General features: G+C 42.9%; 1 protein-coding gene across 2 annotated transcripts in view; it reads left to right on the forward strand.

Moving 5' to 3' along the window:
- Positions 1–24725, forward strand: part of ADGRL4 (adhesion G protein-coupled receptor L4) — a 320385-nt gene that overhangs the window by 123337 nt on the left and 172323 nt on the right. For both annotated transcript variants that reach the window (XM_073593680.1, XM_073593681.1), the window contains exons 3-4: positions 1126–1275; positions 24099–24245. In XM_073593680.1, the coding sequence (XP_073449781.1) occupies positions 1126–1275; positions 24099–24245 (297 nt within the window). The remainder of the gene's footprint in view (positions 1–1125; positions 1276–24098; positions 24246–24725) is intronic.

Consider the following 24725-nt stretch of genomic DNA (forward strand, 5'->3'; position numbering starts at 1 on the left):
AAGAGGCTTGCCATGAGTTGCTGACATTTCTATCCTCCTACCCTCATGCCTGGATGGACTTGCTTTTATGTTGTTTTTACCCATTTCATTTTTTAACATATGTCATTTTCCCAAAGTGATCATAATTTGTGCCATATTCCATCCCTTTTTGTCCCTTCTGGCTGAGAACCTCACCTCCTGGGGAAAAACAGTGCTCTCCCAGGTTTCAGACTATTTATACACTCTCCCAGCCACCATCTGGGCACCTTCCCCCCAAGGATTGGCTGACTATAATCTGGAAGTCTCCAGAAGGCAATGGGAAGCAATCATACTTGCGGCCTGCAGAGCCCAGTGCAGACCAAAGCAATAACATGCTGCTCTGCTGATTACAGCAGAGCCACAAGAACTACATTTGCCTAATCCTTACTAGCAGCCTTTCAGTAATGCATTACCGCTCATTGTAGTGAATTGAGTTGGAAAAATGGTGCACATCCACTTTTTGGTCCATTTTGGTGTGCTGGCAGCCCAGACATTATGTTGCCTCATCACTGCCTGTTTTAACCCCTAAAAACCCCCACCACCACGCTGCAACTGCATGCATTGCATGTGGTTGCTGTGAAGCCCCTTTCAGTTGCAGTACTGCAATGTTTCTCAACTCCAGTCCTCATGTATCCCCAACAGGACATGTTTTCAGGATTTCCCTCAGATGAAATGGTTGTGGTAATTACTAAGGCAGTGAAACTGATCAAATCACCTGTGCAAAATAATGGAAAGCCTGAAAACATGACCTATTGGGGGTACATGAGGACTGGAGCTGAGAAACATTGCAGTACTGAACATGGATGGGGGATAATTTTTGATGTGCCCCTTTGTAAAGCATCACAGCCTTGGCACGTGTACACTCCCATCCACTCTCTTTGCAGCTTAAGGGGGAGCAGTTGGAAGGCAATAAAAACACAGCTCAGCCACATGTTTTTACCGCCTCCCAACTATAAGTGTAAAGCTAGCCTAGCTAAAGTCCAATGTCAACCAGATTTTTTAGAAGGATTTCTTGATATTTCATTGGTCTATTTTCCATGGCCGTTGTAGATACAGATAGTGCTTAATGGACTGTTTCTATAACTCACACTAAACATTATTTTGCAGATGACAACGAATGCCAAAACGCCACCTACATCTGTGGAGATCATGCCAACTGCACAAACACCAATGGAAGCTATTACTGCATGTGTGCCCCTGGCTATGTTTCAAGCGGCCTGGTGAGATTTATGACCAATGATGGGACGTACTGCAAGGGTAAGTCATGGTGCATGACTCATAATTTACCAGTACGTTTGTCCTTTCTAATCTATATTCCAGCTAATCAATTATTCATCTGCATTAATATGATTATTAATATTGTCCATTCCAGTTTTATGTTTGCACTCCGGGAACAAATGGGCACATGAGATCTATTACTCAACCTCTGCAATCCCTGTTAAGGCGTTTGATTAAAGCTACTCTCGAGGCTACTGCAAAAATACCAACCTCACCCTCCTCTAACTAATCATTCTATAGAAAATAAAAATTACCTATAGTATAGGAAGGGAGGGGGTTACGTTTTGGCTGGTGATGGACATTAAAGCTGAACTCTGGAGAATAAGCTAAATCCATAGATCATATACATAGAAAAGTGGTCTTTTATTTGCTCAAAGAGCTATAAGGCTTCATTTACATGGCTATGCAATGTGCAGAGCAGGGGTGTTTCTAGGTGGGAAAAAGACCAGGGGCTTCAGCCAGAGGTGAGGGGGGGGAGTGAAGTGGGGTGGTCGGGGACAGGCTCGGGGAGGGTGATAGGCTCATTTGCTTAACACTGACCTATCTGACATACACTGACCTACCTGACATACATGACTGACCTACCTGACATACATGACTGACGTACATGACTGACATGACTGACCTACCTGACTGACATGACTGACCTACCTGACATACATAACTGACCTGACTGACATACATAACTGACCTGACTGACATACATGACTGACATGACTGACCTACCTGACCTACCTGACATACATGACTGACCTATCTGACATACACAGATTGTTGCTGCTCAGCCTTACCTGTGTCGGAGTACACTCATCCCGGGCCCCGGCATTCACCAGATAGCCCTGCAGGCACCAGGCAGCCAGAGCCAAGAATCAGGATAGAAGAGCCACCCGTCTATTTACACAGAGCGAGTGGCTCAGTGGGGATCTCCCAGTGCCCAGCGTGGCCATAGTGTCATTCCCGCCTCCCCCTGGACCCAGCAGCGCCTATGATGGATGCCACACGTCTCAGCATTGAACGAGTGTGATGTCCATCATAGGAGCTAATATTGTAGGGCTAATGATGTATTTCGGGATTTTGAGACCCAGGGCTTTTTGGGGGCACAGTTGGGGCTCCAGCCCCCGTCAGCCCCCCCCCCCTCCCGACGCCACTGGTGCAGAGCTTTCATAATCATTTTCCTAGGACCCGCAGCTGCCACATACAGCCGCCCACTGAGATGAATTAGAAGATGAGTGTGAGCAAAGGGCAGCCTTGTGTGGCAGGCTGTGAACACACAGAGTCCCCGTTAGGCAATAAAGTTATATTGTAGAAAGGTTTAACACAACTTATTTAGACCCAGCAGATAGGCACACCCAACTTACGTACTGAGACAGAGATCTGAAGACTTGAAGATATCGACCGCATCTATAACAAGGTTCAGATTGTGGCCTGGCTGTTCCACACCCAAAGGGAAGGCTTCCTCTGGAAACTTCCCTTACCTCTAAGCACTAGGGGCTAAGGGTGGGTGCAATGTGATCTGCCAACATCCAAAAATAGAACATCAATAATTAGGTTGCATTTAGTACATCCAGAAACCCCTCATGGACTTTGGAGGCAGAGATAACGTTTAGTGAAGTAAAAAGGGAAACATACCCTATAAAATGACATAGTGAAAAAAAAAACACATACAAATATACATGTCTAATGGCTACATATACAAAGATACCATTATAGACCTTCTAATCCATCCACAGAGCCACCTATCTGCAACTTTAGGTCAGCCTAGGTGAATTATATTGGTCAACCCAACATGTTTTCGGACGTATAGTCCTTCCTCGGGGGATGGGGTATATTTGCTTCTTAAAATAGATATGTAACAGTCAGTTATTTTCATCTAGAAGTCTGTACATAAGCAAATATATGTGATGTGAACATAAATCTAGTGGTGGTATAGATTTACCCAAAATCTGGTTGCTGATAATACTTACAACAATAGGTGTAACCTACCTCCAAGCTCTGTCCCTGCCAGACGGGGAACCTGACCCTACACTAGCCACACGCATAAAACACGCCAAACCTGGGAGCCAGAGTCTTAAGTAGACTCTACCTGACCCCTGTGAAGGCAGAAAATCATAGTTTCTTGCAACATCCTTCTCCTCCTATATTGCTGGTTTGGTCCTGCAGAGAGGAGTAGACTGGACCTGCCTACATTCGGCTGTACATGGTTGATTGCTGGGGTTGTAAAAAAAAAAAAAAGGACAGGTTCCTAATGGTGCACAGGTGCAGTGGGACTGTACTGGGCAGTCTTGCCCAGCACAGTCCCACCGCAAAACAAGAAAATGCCTTGTCTTCTATCAGGCCAGTTCACCCCTCCTCATTGGAGTGGTGTGCACTAAAAAAAAGGCACAATGCAATGCAATTCATTGATAAAACTTAATGAAATATCACCAACTGTTACCTATTGAACTTACCATGACTAAGGCTGGGTTTACACTTATGCGAATTGGATGCGGGTTTCACACACCTCCGGGTCGGCTGCGGAGCACACTGGAAAAGGGTCTTGTGCGTCTTCTGGTCTATTTCAGGTCCGAATTCAGGCAAAAATTCCGACCTGATTCGCACCTGAAACGGAGAACAGGGATGCATCGGACCCCCAGCTAGTGTAAACCCGGCCTAAAACAACTTTGTTGCTTTAAATAAAGAAAAAATTCTAAAAAAAACAAAAAACAAAAAAACTTCCCTGCAAAGCAGACTGATTACTTTCCCTCTCTTTGGTTGGTGGGTCCGAACTTCACTGCCGAACTTTGGTGGCCTTAGCATCTGAAAAACTACCTGGTATGTTGTATTCTTGTCCCCCCTGCTGCACGCTGTGGTTCTGTCCACCAACCCCTATATTACTATAGTACACAATAGTGATGTAGGATTTAGCAGATGAAACCACAGCGTGCAGTGGGGAACTAGGCATCTGAGTCCCAGAAGTGTGATGGATGCTGCAGTTTCTTCAGCCACTGTAGTACTTTAAGAGAGTGAAGATTATCAAAAGTAGATTCTCAGTGGCTCTTTTTCTTAACAGGAAACACTTTTTTTTTTCATTTTTAATGTGATGCCAGGCACTTTAACCACTTCAGCCCCGGAAGGATTTACCCCCTTCCTGACCAGAGCACTTTTTGCGATATGGCACTGCGTCGCTTTAACTGACAATTGCGCGGTCCTACGACGTTGCACCCACACAAAATTGATGTCCTTTTTCCCCCCACAAATAGAGCTTTCTTTTGGTTGTATTTGATTACCTCTGCTTTTTTTTATTTTTTGCACTATAAACAAAAAAAGAGCAACAATTTGGGAAAAAAAAAGCAATATTTTTTACTTTTTGCGATAATAAATATCCCAAAAAAATTATAAAAAAACTAATTTCTTCCTCAGTTTAGGCCGATATGTATTCTTCTACATATTTTTGCTAAAAAAAATCACAATAAGCGTATATTGATTGGTTTGCGCAAAAGTTATAGCGTCTACAAAATAGGGGATAGATTTATAGCATTTTTATTATACTTTTTATCTTATTAGTAATGGCGGCGATCTGCGATTTTTATTGCGACTGCGACATTGCGGCAAAAACATTGCATACTTTTGACACATTTTTGGGATCAGTGTCATTTATACAGCGATCAATGCTATAAAAATGCACTAATTACTGTGTAAATGACACTAGCAGGGAAGGGGTTAAACACCCAGGGGGCGATCAAGGGGTTAACTGTGTTCCCTCAGTGTGTTCTAACTGTGGGGGGGATTGTCTCACTAGAACATGACGGAGATCACTGCTCCCGATGACAGGGAGCATTAGATCCCTGTCATGTTGCTAGGCAGAACAGGGAAATGCCTTGTTTACATCTCCCCGTTCTGCCGCTCCGTGTCACGATCGCGGGCCACCGATGGACATCAAGTCCACAGGACCCGTGGGCATGCTCATGCGGCGGGCGTGCACGCGCCCACTAGCCTGCAATTTAAAGGGGACGTACAGGTACACCCATTTGCGCAGCCCTGCCATTGTGCCGACGTATATCGTCGTGCACTGGACGGCAAGTGATTAATGACTTTGGAGATAATTTTAATGTTATAGAGTTATCGTTTTTGTCAGGTCAAATTTATCCCATAGATTGAGACCACTGAGGTCACTGTACCAAGTTGAATAGGAATCAGCCCTGTATATGTGGTGAGCAAATTTTACACACATAAATTTACATGTGTGGTATACAGAACATTGAATATAGATAACATGCAAAACAAGCAGACCATCCCACTGGTCATACATAGCAAAAATCCAAACAGGGATTGCTGTACATAACATTTATTGAAAATCCATAATAGTGGACAAAAAGGACATGGCATCCCAGTCTTAGTTCGTAGGGTTCAATATTGAGTTGGCCCACCCTTTCCAACTATAACAGCTTCAACTCTTCTGGGAAGGCCGTCCACAAGGTTTAGGAGTGTGTCTATGGGAATGTTTGACCATTCTTCCAGAAGTGCATTTGTGAGGCCAGGCACTGATGTTGGACGAGAAGGCCTGGCTCATAGTCTCCACTCTAATTCATCCCAAAGCTGTTCTGTTGGGTTGAGGTCAGGACTCTGTGCAGGCCAGTCAAATTCCTCCACCCAAACTCACTCATCCATGTCTTTATGGACCTTGCTTTGTGCACTGGTGCGCAGTCATGTTAGAACAGAAAGGCCCAACCTCAAACTGTTCCCACAAAGTTGGGAGCATAAAATTGTCCAAAATGTCTTGATATGCTGACGCCTTAAGTGTTCCCTTCACTAGAACTAAGGTGCCAAGCCCAACCCCTGAAAAACAACCCCACACCATAATCCCCCTCCACCAAATGATTTGGACCAGTGCACAAAGCAAGTTCCACAAAGACATGGATGAGCGAGTTTGGGGTGGAGGAACTTGACTGACCTGTACAGAGTCCTGACCTCAACCCTATATAATAGACATTTGCAATTTGTTACATTACAAATTCGTTTTCGAACATAATTTGGCATATTTGTTGTTTCCGAATGAACGAAAGGCTGAATGAACTTTGACGAATGCGTACAAAAACGAATTGTCAAAAAGAACGAAAATACGAAAGAACAAAAAAAAAAAAACCTGAAAGAACAAAAAAATTATTCAACCTATGAGTTTTTTTGTATTGTTATCCTTTCCGACTATTCATTATCGCTGAATATAAAGAAATAATGAATGCATTTGTGTTCTTTAAATACATGTGCTAGTAGCTGTCTGAGGCCTACTAAATTAATCCCAGCGCCACGCGCCAACTCCAAAATAACTAATAAAATGAAAAAATCCAAACTAATGAAGGTTAGGAATACAACCAATGTCCGAATGAATGAATGCCACATCTAAACTAATGGAACTAAACGAATATGAATGCATCCGAAGTTACGAATGATCTAAAGTAACGAATGCTGATCATAACGAATGATCCGATAAACGTGCACATATCTACAATGCACTTCTGGAAGAATAGTCAAACATTCCCATAGACAAACTCCTAAATCTTGTGGACGACCTTCTCAGAAGAGTTGAAGCTGTTATAGCTGCAAAGGGTGGGTCAACTCAATATTGAACCCTACAGACTTATGCCCCGTACACATGGTCGGATTTTCCGATGGAAAATGTCCGATCGGAGCGTGTTGTCGGAAATTCCGACCGTGTGTGGGCTCCATCGGACATTTTCCATCAGAATTTCCGACACACAAAGTTGGAGACCAGGAGATAAAATTTTCCGACAACAAAATCCGTTGTCGGAAATTCCGATTGTGTGTACACAAATCCGACGGACAAAGTGCCACGCATGCTCAGAATAAATAAAGAGATGAAAGCTATTGGCTACTGCCCCGTTTATAGTCCCGACGTACGTGTTTTACGTCACCGCGTTCAGAACAATCGGATTTTTCGACAACTTTGTGTGACCGTGTGTATGCAAGACAAGTTTGAACCAACATCCGTCGGAAAAAATCTTAGGATTTTGTTGTCGGAATGTCCGAACAAAGTCCGACCGTGTGTACGGGGCATAAGACTGGATACACACTTTTAACTTTTGTTGTTCAATTTCCTTTAGTTTTACCTTTAACTATGTAGTCCAAGGGCCTGCCTGATTACATACAAATTGAACGTGTTTAAGTTTAACCTCTTATAATATGGTTTTGGTAAATCTAAAGGAAAAAAGCTAAAAAAAATTGTATAGTGTGTATCCGGCTTTAGACCAGGATGCCATTAAAGTTCATGTGCGTGTAAAGGCAGGCGTCCCAATACTTTTGATAATATAGTATATATTAGTAGTGAGTGTACAGCTTGTATAACAGTGCAAATTTTCTGTCCCCCTCAAAATAACTCAACACACAGCCATTAATGTCTAAACTGCTGGCAACAAAAGTGAGTACACCCCTAAGTGAAAATGTCCAAATTGGGCCCAATTAGCCATTTTCCCTCCCTGGTGTCATGTGGCTCGTTAGTGTTACAAGGTCTCAGGTGTGAATGGGGAGCAGGTGTGTTAAATTTGGTGTTATCGCTCTCACTCTCTCATACTGGTCATTGGAAGTTCAGCATGGCAAATAACTCTCTGAGGATCTGAAAAAAAGATTTGTTGTTTTACATAAAGATGGCCTAGGCTATAAGAAGATTGTCAAGACCCTGAAACTGAGCTGTAGCACAGTGGCCAAGACCATACAGCAGTTTAACAGGACAGGTTCCACTCACAACAGGCCTCGCCATGGTCGACCAAAGAAGTTGAGAGCACGTGCTCAGCGTCATATCCAGAGATTGTCTTTGGGAAATAGACGTATGATTGCTGCCAGCATTGCTGCAGAGGGGGGGTCACCCTGTCAGTGCTCAGACCATACGCCGCACACTGCATCAAATTGGTCTGCATGGCTGTCGTCTAAGAAGAAAGCCTCTTCTAAATATGATGCATAAGAAAGCCCACAAACAGTTTGGTGAAGACAAGCAGACTAAGGACATGGATTACTGGAACCATGTCCTGTGGTCTGATGAGACCAAGATAAACTTATTTGGTTCAGATGGTGTCAATCATGTGTGGCGGCAACCAGGTGAGGAGTACAAAGACAAGTGTGTTTTGCCTACAGTCAAGCATGGTGGTGGGAGTGTCATGGTCTGGGGCTGCATGAGTGCTGCCGGCACTAGGGAGCTACAGTTCATTGAGGGAATAATGAATGCCAACATGTACTGTGACATACTGAAGCAGAGCATGATCCCCTCCCTTCAGAGACTGGGCCGCAGGGCAGTATTCCAACATGATAACGACTCAAAACACACCTCCAAGATGACCACTGCCTTGCTAAAGAAGCTGAGGGTAAAGGTGATGGACTGGCCAAGCATTTCTCCAGACCTAAACCCTATTGAGCATCTGTGGGGCATCCTCAAACGGAAGGTTTGAGGATGAAGGGAGTTTAACAAGACTCGTGGCCGCTCATTAAAATTAGAAGAAAAGAGGTTTAACCTTAAAGTGGGGTTCCACCCAAAAAAACAAAAATACCTGAAAAATTGTAAACAAAAAAACAAAAAAACATTTGAATATTTTTTTTTTTTTTTACTTACCTTTAAATGCCTGTTGCTAGGTGGTCCCTCGTAGTCTGCCTCTTCCTTTGCCTGGGCTGGTGACATCACTTCCCCCCAGGCACAGGAAGGGCTCGGCTCTGCTCCCTCCCTCCTGTCAATCATCTGGGACCCATTACAGGTCCCAGGTGACTGAGTGGCCAATCACGGCGCACGGCGCCGCTCGCGCATGCGCAGTGGGTGCCAGGCTGTGAAGCCACAGCCCGGCGCCCACAGTTGAAATGCCGGCGCCGACAAGCGGAGGGGGGGGGACGAGCGGGGCTTCGATCCCCCGCATCGCTGGACCCAGGGACAGGTAAGTGTCCAATTAAAAGTCAGCAGCTGCAGTATTTGTAGCTTCTGACTTTCAATTTTTTTTTTTTTTTAATGGAGCCCCTGGGTGGTACTCCTATTTAAACAACGTAGAGGGTTCTTTACTGTAAGAGCGACCAGGATGTGGAATTCCATTCCACAGGTGGTGGTCTCAGCGGGGGGCATTGATAGTTTCAAGAAACTATTAGATAAGCACCTGAACAACCGCAACATACAGGGATATACAATGTAATACTGACATATAATCACACACATAGGTTGGACTTCATGGTCTTTTTTCAACCTCACCTACTATGTAACTATGGAAGGTGAAGGAGCGGAAGGTTTCTAACATCCACCAGCTCCGTGATATCATCATGGAGGAGTGGAAGAGGACTCCAGTGGTAACCCGTGAAGCTCTGGTGAACTCCATGCCCAAGAGGGTTAAGGCAGTGCTGGAAAATAATGGTGGGCACACAAAATATTGACACTTTGGGCCCAATTTGGACTTTTTCACTTAGGGGTATACTCTTTTTTGTTGCCAGCAGTTTAGACATTAATGGCTGTGTGTTGAGTTATTTTGAGGGGACAGCAAATTTACACTGTTATACAAGCTGTACACTCACTACTTTACATTGTAGCAAATTGTCATTTCTTCAGTGTTTTCACATGAAAAGATAGAATAAAATATTTACATTATATTTATGTATGTATGTATATATACTATATATATATATATATATATATATATATATATTAGTGTATATATATATTAGTGTATATATATATATATATATATATATATATACTATGAATGGGTACCGTGGCTTGAGGGCTAGCAATTCTACCTGGCAGCACTAGGGTCTGTGATTTTAATTCCTGTTAAGACACTGTCTGCATGGAGTTTGCATGTTCCTTCTGTGCATGCTTGGGTTTCCTCCCACACTTTTGCTGGTAGGTTGATTGGCACTTGTGTACATTGTGTGTATGTATGTGAGATAGTGACCATAAATGGTAATCTCCTTGAGGACAGCGACTGATGTGAATGTACAATATGTAAAAAAGCTGTGTAAATTGTATAAAAATACTTGAAACAAATAAATATGTTGATCATTCAATACAGTAAAAAAAAGTTTTATGGAAAAAAATACCCCTTGATGATAAAAATCATATTTAAGTAAATGGATGACATTCAACTATATATAAAAATGAACTCGTAAATCTATTTTAAAAAATACCTTTAATTTACCTTTAAGTTTTCTTTCATACAAACCGAGTTGTAATTTAGATTTATTAGCCTTTTTAATATAATCCAGGCAAGCTCTCTATTGTGGTGCTCGTGGTGTCTTTGATAAACCCCCCTGCCTTTTGCATCAATGCCGTCGCAGAGTTACACGTGAAAAGCGTTAGCAACTGACACCGTCATATATTGCCAGTTTTTCTTTTATACTGTTTTACAGTGGATGCCTTTGAAGTGTGAATTATCAGGCCATCTGGAATGCATATGTTATCCTTATTATTACATGATATGTTATATTTTGCTAATGTGCTAAGACTGCTGTCTGGAAGTGTTGGCATGTTGATCTCAAACTAACGCATTTCACATCAAAAGAAGACCAAGCTACATATTTTATAAAACCGAGACTTTATTCAATAATTCAGGCATTAACAATACCTATGGATACCCCCGTGGTCAGATCATTGTTATTTGAACATTTTATTTAATAGCCATGCAAAAAAAAAGATAACATTAAAAAAAAATCTTTTCATTTAGAATGTCATGAGACTGAAAAAGTTGGCTTATTTGGCAGTAAGGAAGAAAAAAAACTAGAAAAAAAAACTATGACATATAGGAGAATGGTTCCTGTAATTGTGTAGGATGTCTTTATAGATGCTGTTTGATGTGAATTTATGTCGCATGGGTCCAGGTCCAAGTTTAATCAAAATCCAATATGTTGCTAGAAGGCTAGGCTCAATTTCCAGGACAGCTCATATAGAGGTATTTTAAACATCTAGGAGGACAATAAAGCTTTGCAATATATAGTAATTGCAGGATATTGTCTCAGCTAAGCTTAGCACGCCCGCAATTATCTGCAGTGCTTTCTACATTGTATGGTGTATTGTTTTCTATGCTTTGTGTACTTCCCTTCTGCAAAATAAGTCAGGATTTTACTTCAGATATTATTTTGAGTGGACAATAACTAAATAAAATTTTACCTTTCTCATCCTTGACTCTTTCATAAACTCTGGATAAAAGTAAGATTAACACTTTCTCGGCCAGAATACAGCAATGACTAAATGGCCAGGCCAACATTTAGCAGTGCAAAGATATCATAAGAAAATCATTTAGATCCTTTTTTCTTAAAGGAGAATTAAGGCACAATAATTTAAGGAAACCCTATTTTTTTTATTAACGGCTAACAAATGTTTAAACATGTTAAAAAGGAGTTATTGTTTTTTTTTAAATTAATATATTATTTTTTAATACTGTAATTGTATCAGACAGTAACAATATTAAACAGATGAACATTACCACCATCAGGCTCCACTAGCATTTGCAGGTCGAGTGTTTTACTTTAAAGGATAAGTTCACCTTTTTTTTTTTTCTAAATTCCAGCCCCCCTTTGTACCAATATAGCATTCATGTACTTTTTTTTGCAAAAATATCAAAGCTTTCCATAAAATTTACAGACAATTACCTTACTGTCCTCCATCCATGTTTCCAAACATATCTATTGCTTCTGTCTTACTTCCTTACAGACTTTAGGTTATGATGACACAGGAAGGAGTTGACCAGCTGACCTCATTAGCACACACCCTGCATCATCCACCCACCCGTTCCCTGATGCACATTTTTTAACCACTTCAAAACCAGGCCCTTACGCCCCTTCCTGCCCAGGACAATGTTCAGCTTTCAGCGCTGTCACACTTTGAATGACAATTGCACGGTCATGCAACACTGTACCCAAACAAAATTTTTATCATATTTTTCCCACAAATAGAGCTTTCTTTTGGTGGTATTTGATCACCTCTGGGGTTTTTATTTTTTGCTAAACAAACTAAAAAAGACCAAAATTTTTGGGAAAAAAAAAAGATTTTTTTTTTTAGTTTCTTTCATAAAAGTTTGTTTTCCCCTTCACTGACGGGCAGTGATGAGGCAGCACTGATGTGGGGGCACTGATGAGTAGGCACTGATATGTAGAATTGATGGACACTGATAGGCGGCACTGATATGCAGCACTGATGGGCACCAATAGGCAGCACTGATATGCAGCACTGATGGGCACTGATAGGTGGCACTGATGGGCACTGATGGGCACTGACAGGCGTCACTGATGGGCACTGACAGACGGCACTGATGGGCACTGACAGCCGGCTGTGATGGGCACTGACAGGCGGCACTGATAGGCGGTATTGATTGGCACTGACAGGTGGCACTGATGGGCAGAATTAATGATTAGGTACTGAGAAGTACTGACAGGTGTTACTGCTGGGCAGTGATTGGCACTGTGGTGGGCAGTGATTGGCACTGTGGTGGGCACTGGCACACTTTTTTGTTGTGGCACTTCTGGACACTGATTGGCAGGTGATTGTTACATTTGAGGGGTCTGTGCTGATAATCAATGTGCTGATTATCAGCACAGACCCCCCCCCCCGACAGGGAGAGCCGCCGATCGGCTTTCCCTGTCAGCGTGAACTGAGGAATGTCTTTTACCGGCACTTACCTGGTTCACGCAATAATCAGCTGTGATTGGTCACAGCTGATCATGTGGTAAGAAGCCTCTGACTATGCTAGATGTGAATGGGGCCTGAAAGAGAAATTGGTGTGATAACACAAGAATAAGGAGGCTCCATTCACATCTGTGCGTTTCCTTGCATTTCAGAAATGCGCTGCACCAAAAATTTCAGTTAAAAAACGCACCAAGCTTCGCTCTAAAAAAAGTTCTAAACCTTCTTTGGGGCAATCGCTGTGTGTAGGGAAGCCCATTCAGGTGAATGGGCTGCCCTATGTGTGATGAGTGAAAATGCTCCAAAACAGCTCCCCCCACTCGCAAAAAAAAAAAAAAAACGCATGTGGGAATGCGAGTTCCCGCTATGCAACGATGTGAACGGGGCTTGACAGCTCAGTGTTTCTGTCCACTCCCTTCTATGTACTTGTATAAAGATGGCCATACACTATGCAATCTGATTGTATATATTTAGTGAGAGGGGTGATCACTGATTGATTGCATTTCATTTAAAAAACGTGCACCTGGGAATGGGTGGGGTGGATGATGCAGGGTGTGTACTAGTGAGGTCAGCTGGTCAACTCCTTCCTGTGTCATGACCTAAAGTCTGTAAGGAAGTAATACAGAAGCAATAGATACGTTTGAAAACATGGATGGAGGGCAGTAAGGTACGTGTCTGTAAATTTTATGGAAAGCTTTGATATTTTTGCAAAAAAAGTACAAGAATGCTATATTGGTGCATAGGGGAGCTGGAATTTAGAAAAAAAAAAAAAGTTGAACAAAGGTGAACTTGCCCTTTAACAATGAAGCCTCCAGCCTGCATGTGAACACTGTGGTGTTGGTTAACTAAAACTGGAGAGTGCAAAATCTGGAGCAGCTCTACGTAGAAACCAATCAGCTTCCAGTTTTTTTTTTTTTTTGTCAAAGCTTAATTGGACAAGCTGAAGTTAGATGCCGATTGGCTACCATGCACAGCTGTGCCAGATTTTGCACGCTTCAATTCTAGTAAGTTAACTTGCATGTCCTAGCTGACACGGTGCTTACATGCCCAGGAACCACTATATTACAAAGTTAGTCTAGGAGAAGCACTCTCCCAAGGGGGTCACCTTTTGAGCGAGCTCCCGAGTCCAGCATTTGCGTCCCCCAGCACCCGTGTCATTGCATTTGATTGACAGCAGCGGGAGCCAATGTCTGTGTTGCTATCAATCTAGCCAATCAGGAAACAAGACACCAGCCGGAGCTGGTGTGCTCGTTCCCGTCACGCAAATTTCGGGGTTCAGGTAAGTATAAGGGGGGCACGGGGGTGCTGCTGCATTAAAAAATGTTTTTCACCTTAATGCATAGAATGCATTAAGGTGCAAAACGGCGAGGGTTTACAACCCCTTTAAAGCATGAATAACAGCACAGTGCTTGTGCTGTGTCATTTGGCCCCTTCAATCACCTAAAAAAACCTGGCTGATCCTTCCTGGTTCTGCCCTCTCGCCTGTAAAATGACCACGGTATATAATGGCTGCTGAGCCCTGACACCATGATCAGTTTACATGCCCCCGTCATCCGCAGCTCTCCTCTCTGCTCTCCTGTGTCCTCCTCCCCCCTACCCTCCCTTGCTGTCAGCTCCGTCTACTTCACAATCCTCTCCTCCTGCTGCAATCATTAGTATTCTTATATATTATTATACTATATTATTATAGTATTAGCATGCCATCGCTCTGTTAAACAACATTATGTGTCCCTGTGCCTGTGCTGTATTAAAAAAAATGCAGAATATACCTTATATCACAGTGTCTCCTGGCACTCACATGACTCCTCGGCTCTCTCTCTCCCCTCTCCTCCCCGGCTGACATCAGTGGGAGTTCTTGGCCCCGCCCACAATAGCTGTCAGCCTGGGAGAGGAGAGAGCCGAGGAGTCATGTGAGCGTCGGGAGACGCTCTGATATAAGGTATAATCTGCATTTTTTTTATACAGCACAGGGACACATAATGTTATTTAAAGTGGAGGGCCACCCTAAAAAAAAAAATTACATGAAAATGTTCCTAAAAATTTGGAGAAAAAAAATAAAACATTTTAACTTACCAGAAATGGCTGTTGCTAGGCAGATCGTCCTAATCTGCCACTTCCTACACCGCAGTGATCTTCAGTCTTCTCCTCCTCGCGTTGTCTTCTGGGGAATGGGCGCAGTGTGTTCTGGGAACTGTGTGTGTCCCACAACACAGCCCGCCCCATTCACAAAGCACTGTGCGACTCACGCATGCGCAGTAGGAAACGGACAGTGCCTGTTTTCCTTAGTTCGAATGGCGGAGTCGAGGGACGGGTCAGCCTTGGGCGGCGGACATCGCGGGCACCCTGGACAGGTAAGTGTGCTTATTAAAAGTCAGCAGCTACAGTGTTTGTAGCTGCTGACTTTAAAAAAAAAAAATTTTCAGCTGGCCCTCCACTTTAAGAGCAATGTGACCAAAGTGTACTGTATGTTTAAAAATACCCAGGTTGATAGACAAGTTCAATCTTCTTGTATGTTCTCTTTCTCCTTCTTTCTCTCTCTTTACTTTTATTTCGCTATCCTATTGCTCTCTCTCGATATTCCTCAAATATGTGGGATGTCAGAAAGTTTTTCTTTTTTAACTGAAAGTTAGACGTTTTGTTCCTCAGTTGCACATAAGGCCAGCCATAATACTGGTTGCAATTTCAGACACCTGGTGGAATGGGGGATGGATTTGGGGGTTTTGGGCCCTGCCCGGCACAGCTTGATCCCCATGGGGGTGCCGGGTGTAAAGGGTTCTACCCTGGCCCGTCCTGATCTCTCTATATCTGATTTTGCCTATACGACACCCAGAGACCCGACATAGTCTCCTGAAATTTTTTTTTGGGTCATGCCCTGGGTTCAGACACATGCCGTATGACTATACAATTTGCCTATTGTTCTGCGATATGTTTTTGTATTCAGTTTGCTGAGTAATGTCGCGTACACACGAGCGGACTTTACGGCAGACTTGGTCCGGCGGACCAGACTCCGTCGGATAATTTGATCGTGTGTGGGCTCCAGCGGACTTTTTTTCCCCAAAAGTTCGATGGACCTAGAAATGAAACATGTTTCAAATCTTTCCGATGGAGTCCGGTCGAAAAGTCCGCTCGTCTGTATGCTAGTCCGACAGACAAAAACCGTCGCAAGGGCAGCTATTGGCTACTGGTTGTGAACTTCCTTATTTTAGTCCGGTGTACGTCATCACGTACGAATCCGTCGGACTTTGGTTGATCATGTGTAGGCAAGTCCATTCATTCGAAAATCTATCGGAAAGTCCATTGAAAAGTCCGTCGAAAAGTCCACCCGACCTAGTCCATCGAAAAGTCTGCCCGTGTGTACGTGGCATTATTGTTCGCTCCCTCGGAGTTACTCCTACACTGTAACACAAAACTCTGTTATCAGTATACTGATGTCCAATTGGTAAATGTATGTTATATCTTACACTGAAAATAAAAATTTTGAGAAATAAAAATGCCCAGGCTTTAGTATATGTAAATCCGATTACTAAAATCTCAAGCTTTAACTTAAAGAGGGAGCTCCACCTTAAACAAAAAATATTAAAAGCCAGCAGCTACAAATACTGCAGCTGCTGACTTTTAATAAATGGACACTTACCTGTCCCAGGGTCCAGCGATGTCGGCAGCCGAAGCCGATCGATCGCTCGTCTCTCGGCTGCCCCCACCGCCATCCTCGGTCAGGGAATCAGGAAGTGAAGCGTTGCGGCTTCACTGCCCGGTTCCCCACTGCGCATGCGCGAGTCACGCTGCGCATCCACACTGGCCCCCGTTGTGTTGTGGGAACTGTGTGGCTAGCTATTCCCGGAAGTGGGTGCAGATACCTGTATTATACAGGTATCTGTAACCCCCTCCCCCCTGAAAGGTGCCAATTGAGGCACCGGAGGGGGGGAAGAATCCGATGAGCAGAAGTTCCACTTTAGGGTGGAACTCCGCTTTAATAATTGTTCAGGCACCTCCTGGTATTGAGTGACAACCCAACCGTCTGTGTTGAAAAAGAGGGGACCATGAATATTTAGAATTTTTCTTTAAAATACACATATACCATCCCTTAAGTCAAGGGGACCATCACCAATTAAAGCACAAGAGTGATCATCATTTTAACCCAATGGGGCTTCTTTTCGCATGTACTTTTATTTTATATTAGGATTTAAAATGAACCAATGCAATAATCTGAAAGATGGATGGGAGGTTTTAGTAAAATATACATAACTTTAACAGTTAAAGAGTGCATTTATTTCTATATTTTTCACCAGAGGTAAAGGAGAAATATGTGAGGAGGAATAAGATTTGGTTCCAAAAGAGAACTAGCCACTCCAAACATGGGATAGTTACGTTAGTGATCTGTCCCTGTGTTCCAATTGTTCTCCTGTATTGTCACCATGACACACTTGCCCCCAATGGAGACTACAAGAGGCCTTTTCAATGCACAAGATGCAGACATGGTCCACTGTGATCCCCACCCAACTCTGAATATGAACTTGTTGGACAGGCTCCATTTTTTTTGGGAAGGCTTTCAACAATATTTCACAGTGTGTCGGTGGAAATTTGCGCCCATTCAGCCAAAAGATCATTTGCGAGGTCAGGTACTGATGATGGACAAGAAGACCTGGCTCACAATCAGGTTTGAAATTCATCCCAAGTGTGTTCAGTAGGGTTGAGGTCAGGGCTTTTTGCAGGCCACTTGAGATACTAAAAAAAAAAAAAAAAAAAAAAAAAAAGGTCTAACAGAACCTGTATGGTGTTGGGTTTGTACATGGGGCATAGCCATACTGGAACAGAGAAGGACCTTCCCCAAACTGTTGTCACAAGATTGAAAGCGCATAATAGTTGGAAACAGCCTTAAAAGTACCCTTCTCTGTATCTACTGTAATGCCGCGTACACATGTCCATTTTTTCCGTCAGAATGAACTCTGAAGTTTTTTCTGACGGGGTTAAGACGGAGTTCCGCTGACTTGCGTACACACGATCACACCAAAGTCCGATCGTTTAGAATGCAGTGACGTACAACATGTACGACGGGACTAGAAAAAGGAAGTTAAATAGCCAGTAGCCAATAGCTGCCCTTGCGTCATTTTTGGTCCGTCGGAATAGCAAACAAACAAACGGTTTTCCCAATAGGTATTGATTCCATCGGAAAGATTTAAAACATGTTCTATTTCTAGGTCTGTCAGAATTTTCGAAAAAAGAAGTCAGATGAAGCCCACACACGATCGGAATATCCGATGAAATGATTCCGTCTGACCTTTTCTGCCGGAAAGTCCGGTCGTGTGTACGCGGCAGAATACATGACATGAACAGGGATGGACTGACAACTCATGGGGCCCCCGGGCAATAGGAGATTATGGGGCCCCCGGGAAATAGGAGAAGATTATGGGGCCCCCAGGCAATAGGAGATTATGGGGCCCCCGGGCAATAGGAGAAGATTATGGGGCCCCGGGCAATAGGAGATTATGGGGCCCCCCAGGCAATAGGAGATTATAGGGCCCCCAGGCAATAGATTATGGTGTTACACAGTATACACACACACACATAAAGTATACACACAAAGACACACAATATACACACACAGTATACACACACACAGAATACAAATACACACATTGAAGAGGTACTGGAGAGGCAGGGCAGCTATAATCTTGGGATTTTTTAAAAAAACACAGATTTTTACATAGTGTCCCTGGTTTTATTGAGGCTGGCAACCCTGATGGGGCCCCTTAGTGGCATGAGGCCCTCGGGCAGTGCCCAAGTGCCCGAATGGTCAGTCCGCCCCTGGATATGAATTTATACTGCAGAAAACTGATGTTTTTTGGGTAAATTTGCCCAAATCTGAAAGCCAGAGACATTTTCAGATATAAAACTTTTCAGGGACCGATTTTAAACACTAAACATTCTCCAAAAATGTAACGACCGCTCGCCTCTCTGCTTATCAATTTCTCAGCGTACGCTCTTGGTTTGAGAGATGTCATTTCACGTTTTTTGAGAACTGTTCCTGATAGCACTCTCAGTGCTTTTTTTTTTTTTTTGTGCGTCCCTCTCCATTATATCATTTGCAGAATTGGCAAGAAAATAAGTTAGTTCTATCCCCGTACTTAACTCATAGAAAAATAAAAATTAAATTACCCAGACTGTTATTTTCGTTCCTTGGCTGTTTTAATGCAGTATGGCTGGAAAATTTGAATAAATAGCTTGTGTTAATGGCGTTTGCCGGTAAAGCTGAGCTTATTGTAATTCTATGTGACTCACTGTATACACAACTTCCTGACAGAGGAAGTCCCCAAATTACTGACATTCCTTCAGCTCAACCTAAAAATATTCCTGTCTTAATTTCACCATTGCTATAGTCTCCAAATAATAACATGAAAACTAAATCGGTAATGATACTTGGGGATTTTTTTTTTAAATATAATATTTGATAATAATATAACTGTATACACCTTCTTATACCAACAGGTCATTGGTTGGGTTAACAAGCAGGCCCGTGTTGTTATATGTTCCATAGAGCTGCTTCTATGCTTCATACATTAAATGACATTGACTCTATTTGTGTGCTGTTCCACTTATATTATTTATATGAATTATAACCATATTCTTTTAAAGCTGAACGCCAGGCAGAAATAAAAGACACAAATAATGCAATTTGATATACATTTACATACATGTATATTTTTAAACGCAAGCAGTATAAGTACTTGGATTTGTCTTGGTGTCAGCCTTTTGCATTCCCTGTACAGCACAGCCCAGCCTTGGAGAGAAATAAGCAGCACAAGAAGCCAATCAGTTGTGCTTCAGTGCTAACAAGGGATATGTTGATAGGAGGAGAGGGCAGAGTGACAGGGGGGGAGGTGAACTTATCATTCTGCTGCTTCCCCTTTCATTGACCAGTCACAGGCTGCGTAGGGGGGGGGGATGGTCAAGACCTGTGGGGTTGATTTACTAAAACTAGAAAGTGAAAAATCTGGTGCAGCTGTGCATGGTAGCCAATCAGCATCTAACTTCAGCTTGTTCAATTAAAGTGATATTAAAGTTTTGTTTTTTTGTTTAAAAATAACAAATGTGTTACTTACCTTCTCTGTGCAGTAGTTCTGCACATAGTGGCCCCAATCCTCCTCTTCTTGGGTCCCCTATTAGTGCTCCATTCCCCTCCCTCCTGCCCCCACAGCAAGCTGCTTGTCTGTCCATTCAGATATGGAGCCGCAGCTCATTGACTGACTTTGATTGACAGCAGTGGGCTGCAATGGCACCAGTCTCAGCCAATGAGGAGGGAGAGTCCCGGACAGCCGATATCGCTGGATCGAAATGGGGCTCAGGTAAGTATTAGGGGGGCTGCTGCACACAGAAGGTTTTTTTTTATCTTAATGCAAGGACTGCATTAAAGTGGATGTAAACCCAATGTCATCCTTTCTAAACTACTGCCATAGGGGTTATCTATCAGGATATACATGCCTCCTGCATGAATCTTTACCTGTCAAATGTCTCCCCTCTGTCTGTTATTAGACCCAAAAAACTGCAGATTCTGTGGGCGGGTCTGTTGTCTGGAGCTCGGTGGGTGGAGTCGTGATGTCAGTAGACTCCCCGCCCACCTCTACACTCCCCTTGTCAATATACATTTTCTCCTGTGTATTTCTTACACTGAACTTCTGCTATGATCTCTAACATCCAGTGAAAAGACAGGAAAGTAACCACATGACTTCAGCATGCCAAATCATGCTGAGGTGTGGAACAGCCAATCCTTGCAGAGCTGCTGAAGAAAGGAGTGGGGGAGGGAATTAAAAAATAATGCATGTCTTAGGCTAGTACACGAGATATGTAAATCACCTGTCACTCACAGCAAGGGGGAGGATTTGACAAAGTTTTTCTCTGTTTGTCAAGTTTTATCTCACTGAACAATAGAAGAGGATTGCTCAGAGCTTTATTAACTCTGTGTGGCAAGACTGGGCTCAAATGATAGGAAATCTTATACTCTACATTATGACATAAAAAAAAAAAAAAAAAAAAAAAATTCGGGTTTACATCCAATTTAAGAAAAAAAAAAACTTCTTCCTTTACATTCACTTTAAGCTTTGGCAAAAAATCTGGAAGCTGATGGTTTTTATGCAGAGCTGCAACAGATTTTGCACTCTCCAGTTTTAGTAGTCAACCGCTATGTTACTTATAGTGGCCCTGTTGTTTGAAACGTAAGCCCAATATATAAAGGAGGACCATCCATACCAGTGGCGGCTGGTGTTTTTTTTTTGGGGGGGGGTTGGGGGGAGGGGCAGCAAACCACCACCCTCCCCTCGGTCACTATTGTCACACAACTGGGTGGGCTCGGAGTGCAGTGCTCTAGTCCCGAGCCCACCCTTTTTTGAAGCCTATTAAAGCCTCTGGCTCTAATCACATGCTTCAAAAAAAAGTACAGTGGGGGTTATTTACTAAAACTGGAGCGTGAAATATCTGGTGCAGCTCTGCATAGAAACCAATCAGCTTCCAGGTTTTATTGTTAAAGCCTAAATGAACAAGCTAAGGTTAGAAGCTGATTGGCTACCATGCACAGCTGCATAGGCATGTGCAGCCCATTGCATTAGGGCAGGAATATTCAAACTATGGCTCTCCAGCTGTTGCGGAACTACACGTCCCATGAGGTATTGTAAAACTCTGACATTCACAGACATGACTAGGCATGATGGGAATTGTAGTTCCTGGACAACTGGAGAGCTGTAGCTTGAAGACCCCTGCATTAGGGTGTGCACCCCAATGCTCAAACACACATGCGTGTATATATATTACCAAAAGTATTGGGACACCTGCCTTTACATGAACTTTAATGGCATCCCAGTCTTAGTCCGTAGGGTTCAATATTGAGCTGGCCCACCCTTTGCAGCTATAACAGCTTCAACTCTTCTGGGAAGGCTGTCCACAAGGTTTAGGAGTGTGTCTATGGGAATGTTTGACCATTCTTCCAGAAGTGCATTTGTGAGATCAGGCACTGATGTTGGTCAAGAAGGCCTGACTCGCAGTCTTCACTCTAATTCATCTCAAAGGTGTCCTATTGGGTTGAGGGCAGGACTCTGTGCAGGCCAGTCAAGTTCCTTCACCCTAAACTCGCTCATCCATATCTTTATGGACCTTGTTTGTGCACTGGTCCAAATCATTTGGTGGAGGGGGGATTACGGTGTGGGGTTGTTTTCCAGGGGTTGGCCTGGCCCCTTAGTTCCAGTGAAGAGAACTCTTAAGACAGCATACCAAGACATTTTGGATGGCCCCTTTATGTTTCAACATCACTGCACACCAGTGCACAAACCAGGTCCATAAAGACATGGATGAGTGAGTTTGGGGTGGAGGAACTTGGCTTGCCTGCACAGAGTCCTGACCTCAACCCAATAGAACACCTTTGGGATGAATTATGCCCCGTACACACAGGCGGATTTTCCGATGGAAAATGTGTGATAGGACCTTGTTGTCGGAAATTCCGACCGTGTGTAGGCTCCATCACACATTTTCCATAGGATTTTCCGACACACAAAGTTTGAGAGCAGACTATAAAATTTTCCGACAACAAAATCCGTTGTCGGAATTTCCGATCGTGTGTACACAAATCCGACGCACAAAGTGCCACTCATGCTGAGAATAAATAAAGAGATGAAAGCTATTGGCTACTGCCCCGTTTATAGTCCTGACGTACGCGTTTTACGTCACCGCGTTCAGAATGATCGGATTTTCCGACAACTTTGTGTGACCGTGTGTATGCAAGACAAGCTTGAGCCAACATCCGTCGGAAAAAATCCTAGGATTTTGTTGTCGGAATGTCCGATCAATGTCCGACCGTGTGTACGGGGCATTAGAGAGGAGACTGCGAGCCAGGCCTTCTCGTCCACATCAGTGCCTGACATCACAAATGCACTTCTGGAAGAATGGTCAAACATTCCCATAGACACACTCCTAAACCTTGTGGACAGCCTTCCCAGAAGAGTTGAAGCTGTTATAGCTGTAAAGGGAGGGCCAACTCAATATTGAACCCTACGGACTAAAACTGGGATGCCACAAAAGTTCATGTGTGTGTAAAGGCAGGTGTCCCAATACTTTTGTATTATTTTTTACAATATATTTATTTATTTATTTATTTTTTTACAATTTCTTTAGAAGCTCCGTGGGGGTGCTTTGGTGAAATATCATAGATCTAAACGGGCCCCTAATGTCTCACTTGTGAGACAGAGAAAGGTGCTGAGGACAGATATTCCCCAGTCTCTTTCTCTGCAGCCAAGGCACACCTTGCACCCCATGTGTCGCCCGCCTATGAAGAGCTGCACCAGATATTTTGTACTCCAGTTTTAGTAAATGAGCCCCACAGGTCTTGAACACCCCCCTCCCCCCCGATCCCAGCCTGTGAATTGTCAGTGAAAGGGGAAGCAGAAGAATGATGAGTTCATCCCCTCTCGCTCTCTCCTCCTATCAACAAATCCCTTATATGTATTGCTTATGTAATTAGCGGTTTACCTGGAGTTCATCTTTAAGTCTAAAAAAGTACATTCTTTAGCAACCCACAAGACACGCTGTAAACTTAGCAAAACAAGTGCCATTTTTGTCAGCTAGCTTCACATAAATAAATCTTTGGTATGTATTAAACTCATAAATACAATCTATCTTCTTAATTCCTCTGCCTCCTTGTTTATGACTGATCTGCCAGCCAAATATACAACTAAACGGCGTTAACAGTATGTGGCAGTTCATTTGAAAAACTCCCTACTTAGCCTAAGTTATGGATTTTCATAATTCTAATTACAAACATGACTAAGTAGAGACATTTTCAGGTAATTTATGAGAGCAGAATATTAGTTTTTCTGCAGCTGAATACAGAGATATCTAAATATGTTTCACAATGTTCCTTATCCAATTGAAACAGGAATTTCTGATGTGGGAAATGATTCTACTTTTTCCTTTTTTTTTTTTCTTTTTTTTTTCTTTTTTTTTTCTTTTTTTTTAATATTCTATATCTCATTGACACGAAATTATTGTGAGAATAACATTTCTTTTTTTTTTGTATTCCTCATTTAATTGCAATTTTGGGTCTTTACCACTGGAAAGCTTAGTAACAAGGGGGAAAAGTTTACATTCTGTAAGTATGTCATTAAACTCCGATTTGACATGGTGTTTGCAGATATAGATGAATGCCATCAAAACAAGTGTGGAGACCACGCGCGGTGTGAAAATACTGCCGGAGGGTTCAGCTGCTCGTGCCTTGAAGGTTATCAGTCGTCCTCAGAAAGCCTGTACTTTCAGCCAGACGACGGGACTTACTGTCAAGGTAAGTTGCGGTGCCATTATTACACCTTTTTGTGTTCTTTAATTATAATGGCTTTACAAAGGAGAGATTTTGCCTCCAGGTAATATTCAGCATAATTACATTTATTAAAAATATAATGGATGACAAAAAGGTATTATTGCAGTTTCCGATATAGTTTTAATTACTTTCAACATTTTTTTTTTTTGTGGAAAAAAGTGGTGAATGTACTTTTTTTTTAATTTTCGAAAGAGTAAGGAAGGATTAGAACTCTAATCAGGTTTTTGTTGCTGTCTCTGGCCCTATTGCGTACATTCAGTCTCACTATTTGCTTCGGAGACCATCACCAAGGCAGGAAATGATGGAAAATCCAACATTTTATGCCGTGTACACACAGGAGGACTTTTCGACCGGACTGGTCTGACGGGACGAATCCATTGGACAATCCGACCGTGTGTGGGCTTCATCGGACCTGCAGCCGACTTTTTCGGTTGAAAATCAGAC

Source organism: Aquarana catesbeiana, linkage group LG07 (genome assembly GCF_042186555.1).
Source record: "Aquarana catesbeiana isolate 2022-GZ linkage group LG07, ASM4218655v1, whole genome shotgun sequence".
NCBI classification, from domain to species: domain Eukaryota; kingdom Metazoa; phylum Chordata; class Amphibia; order Anura; family Ranidae; genus Aquarana; species Aquarana catesbeiana.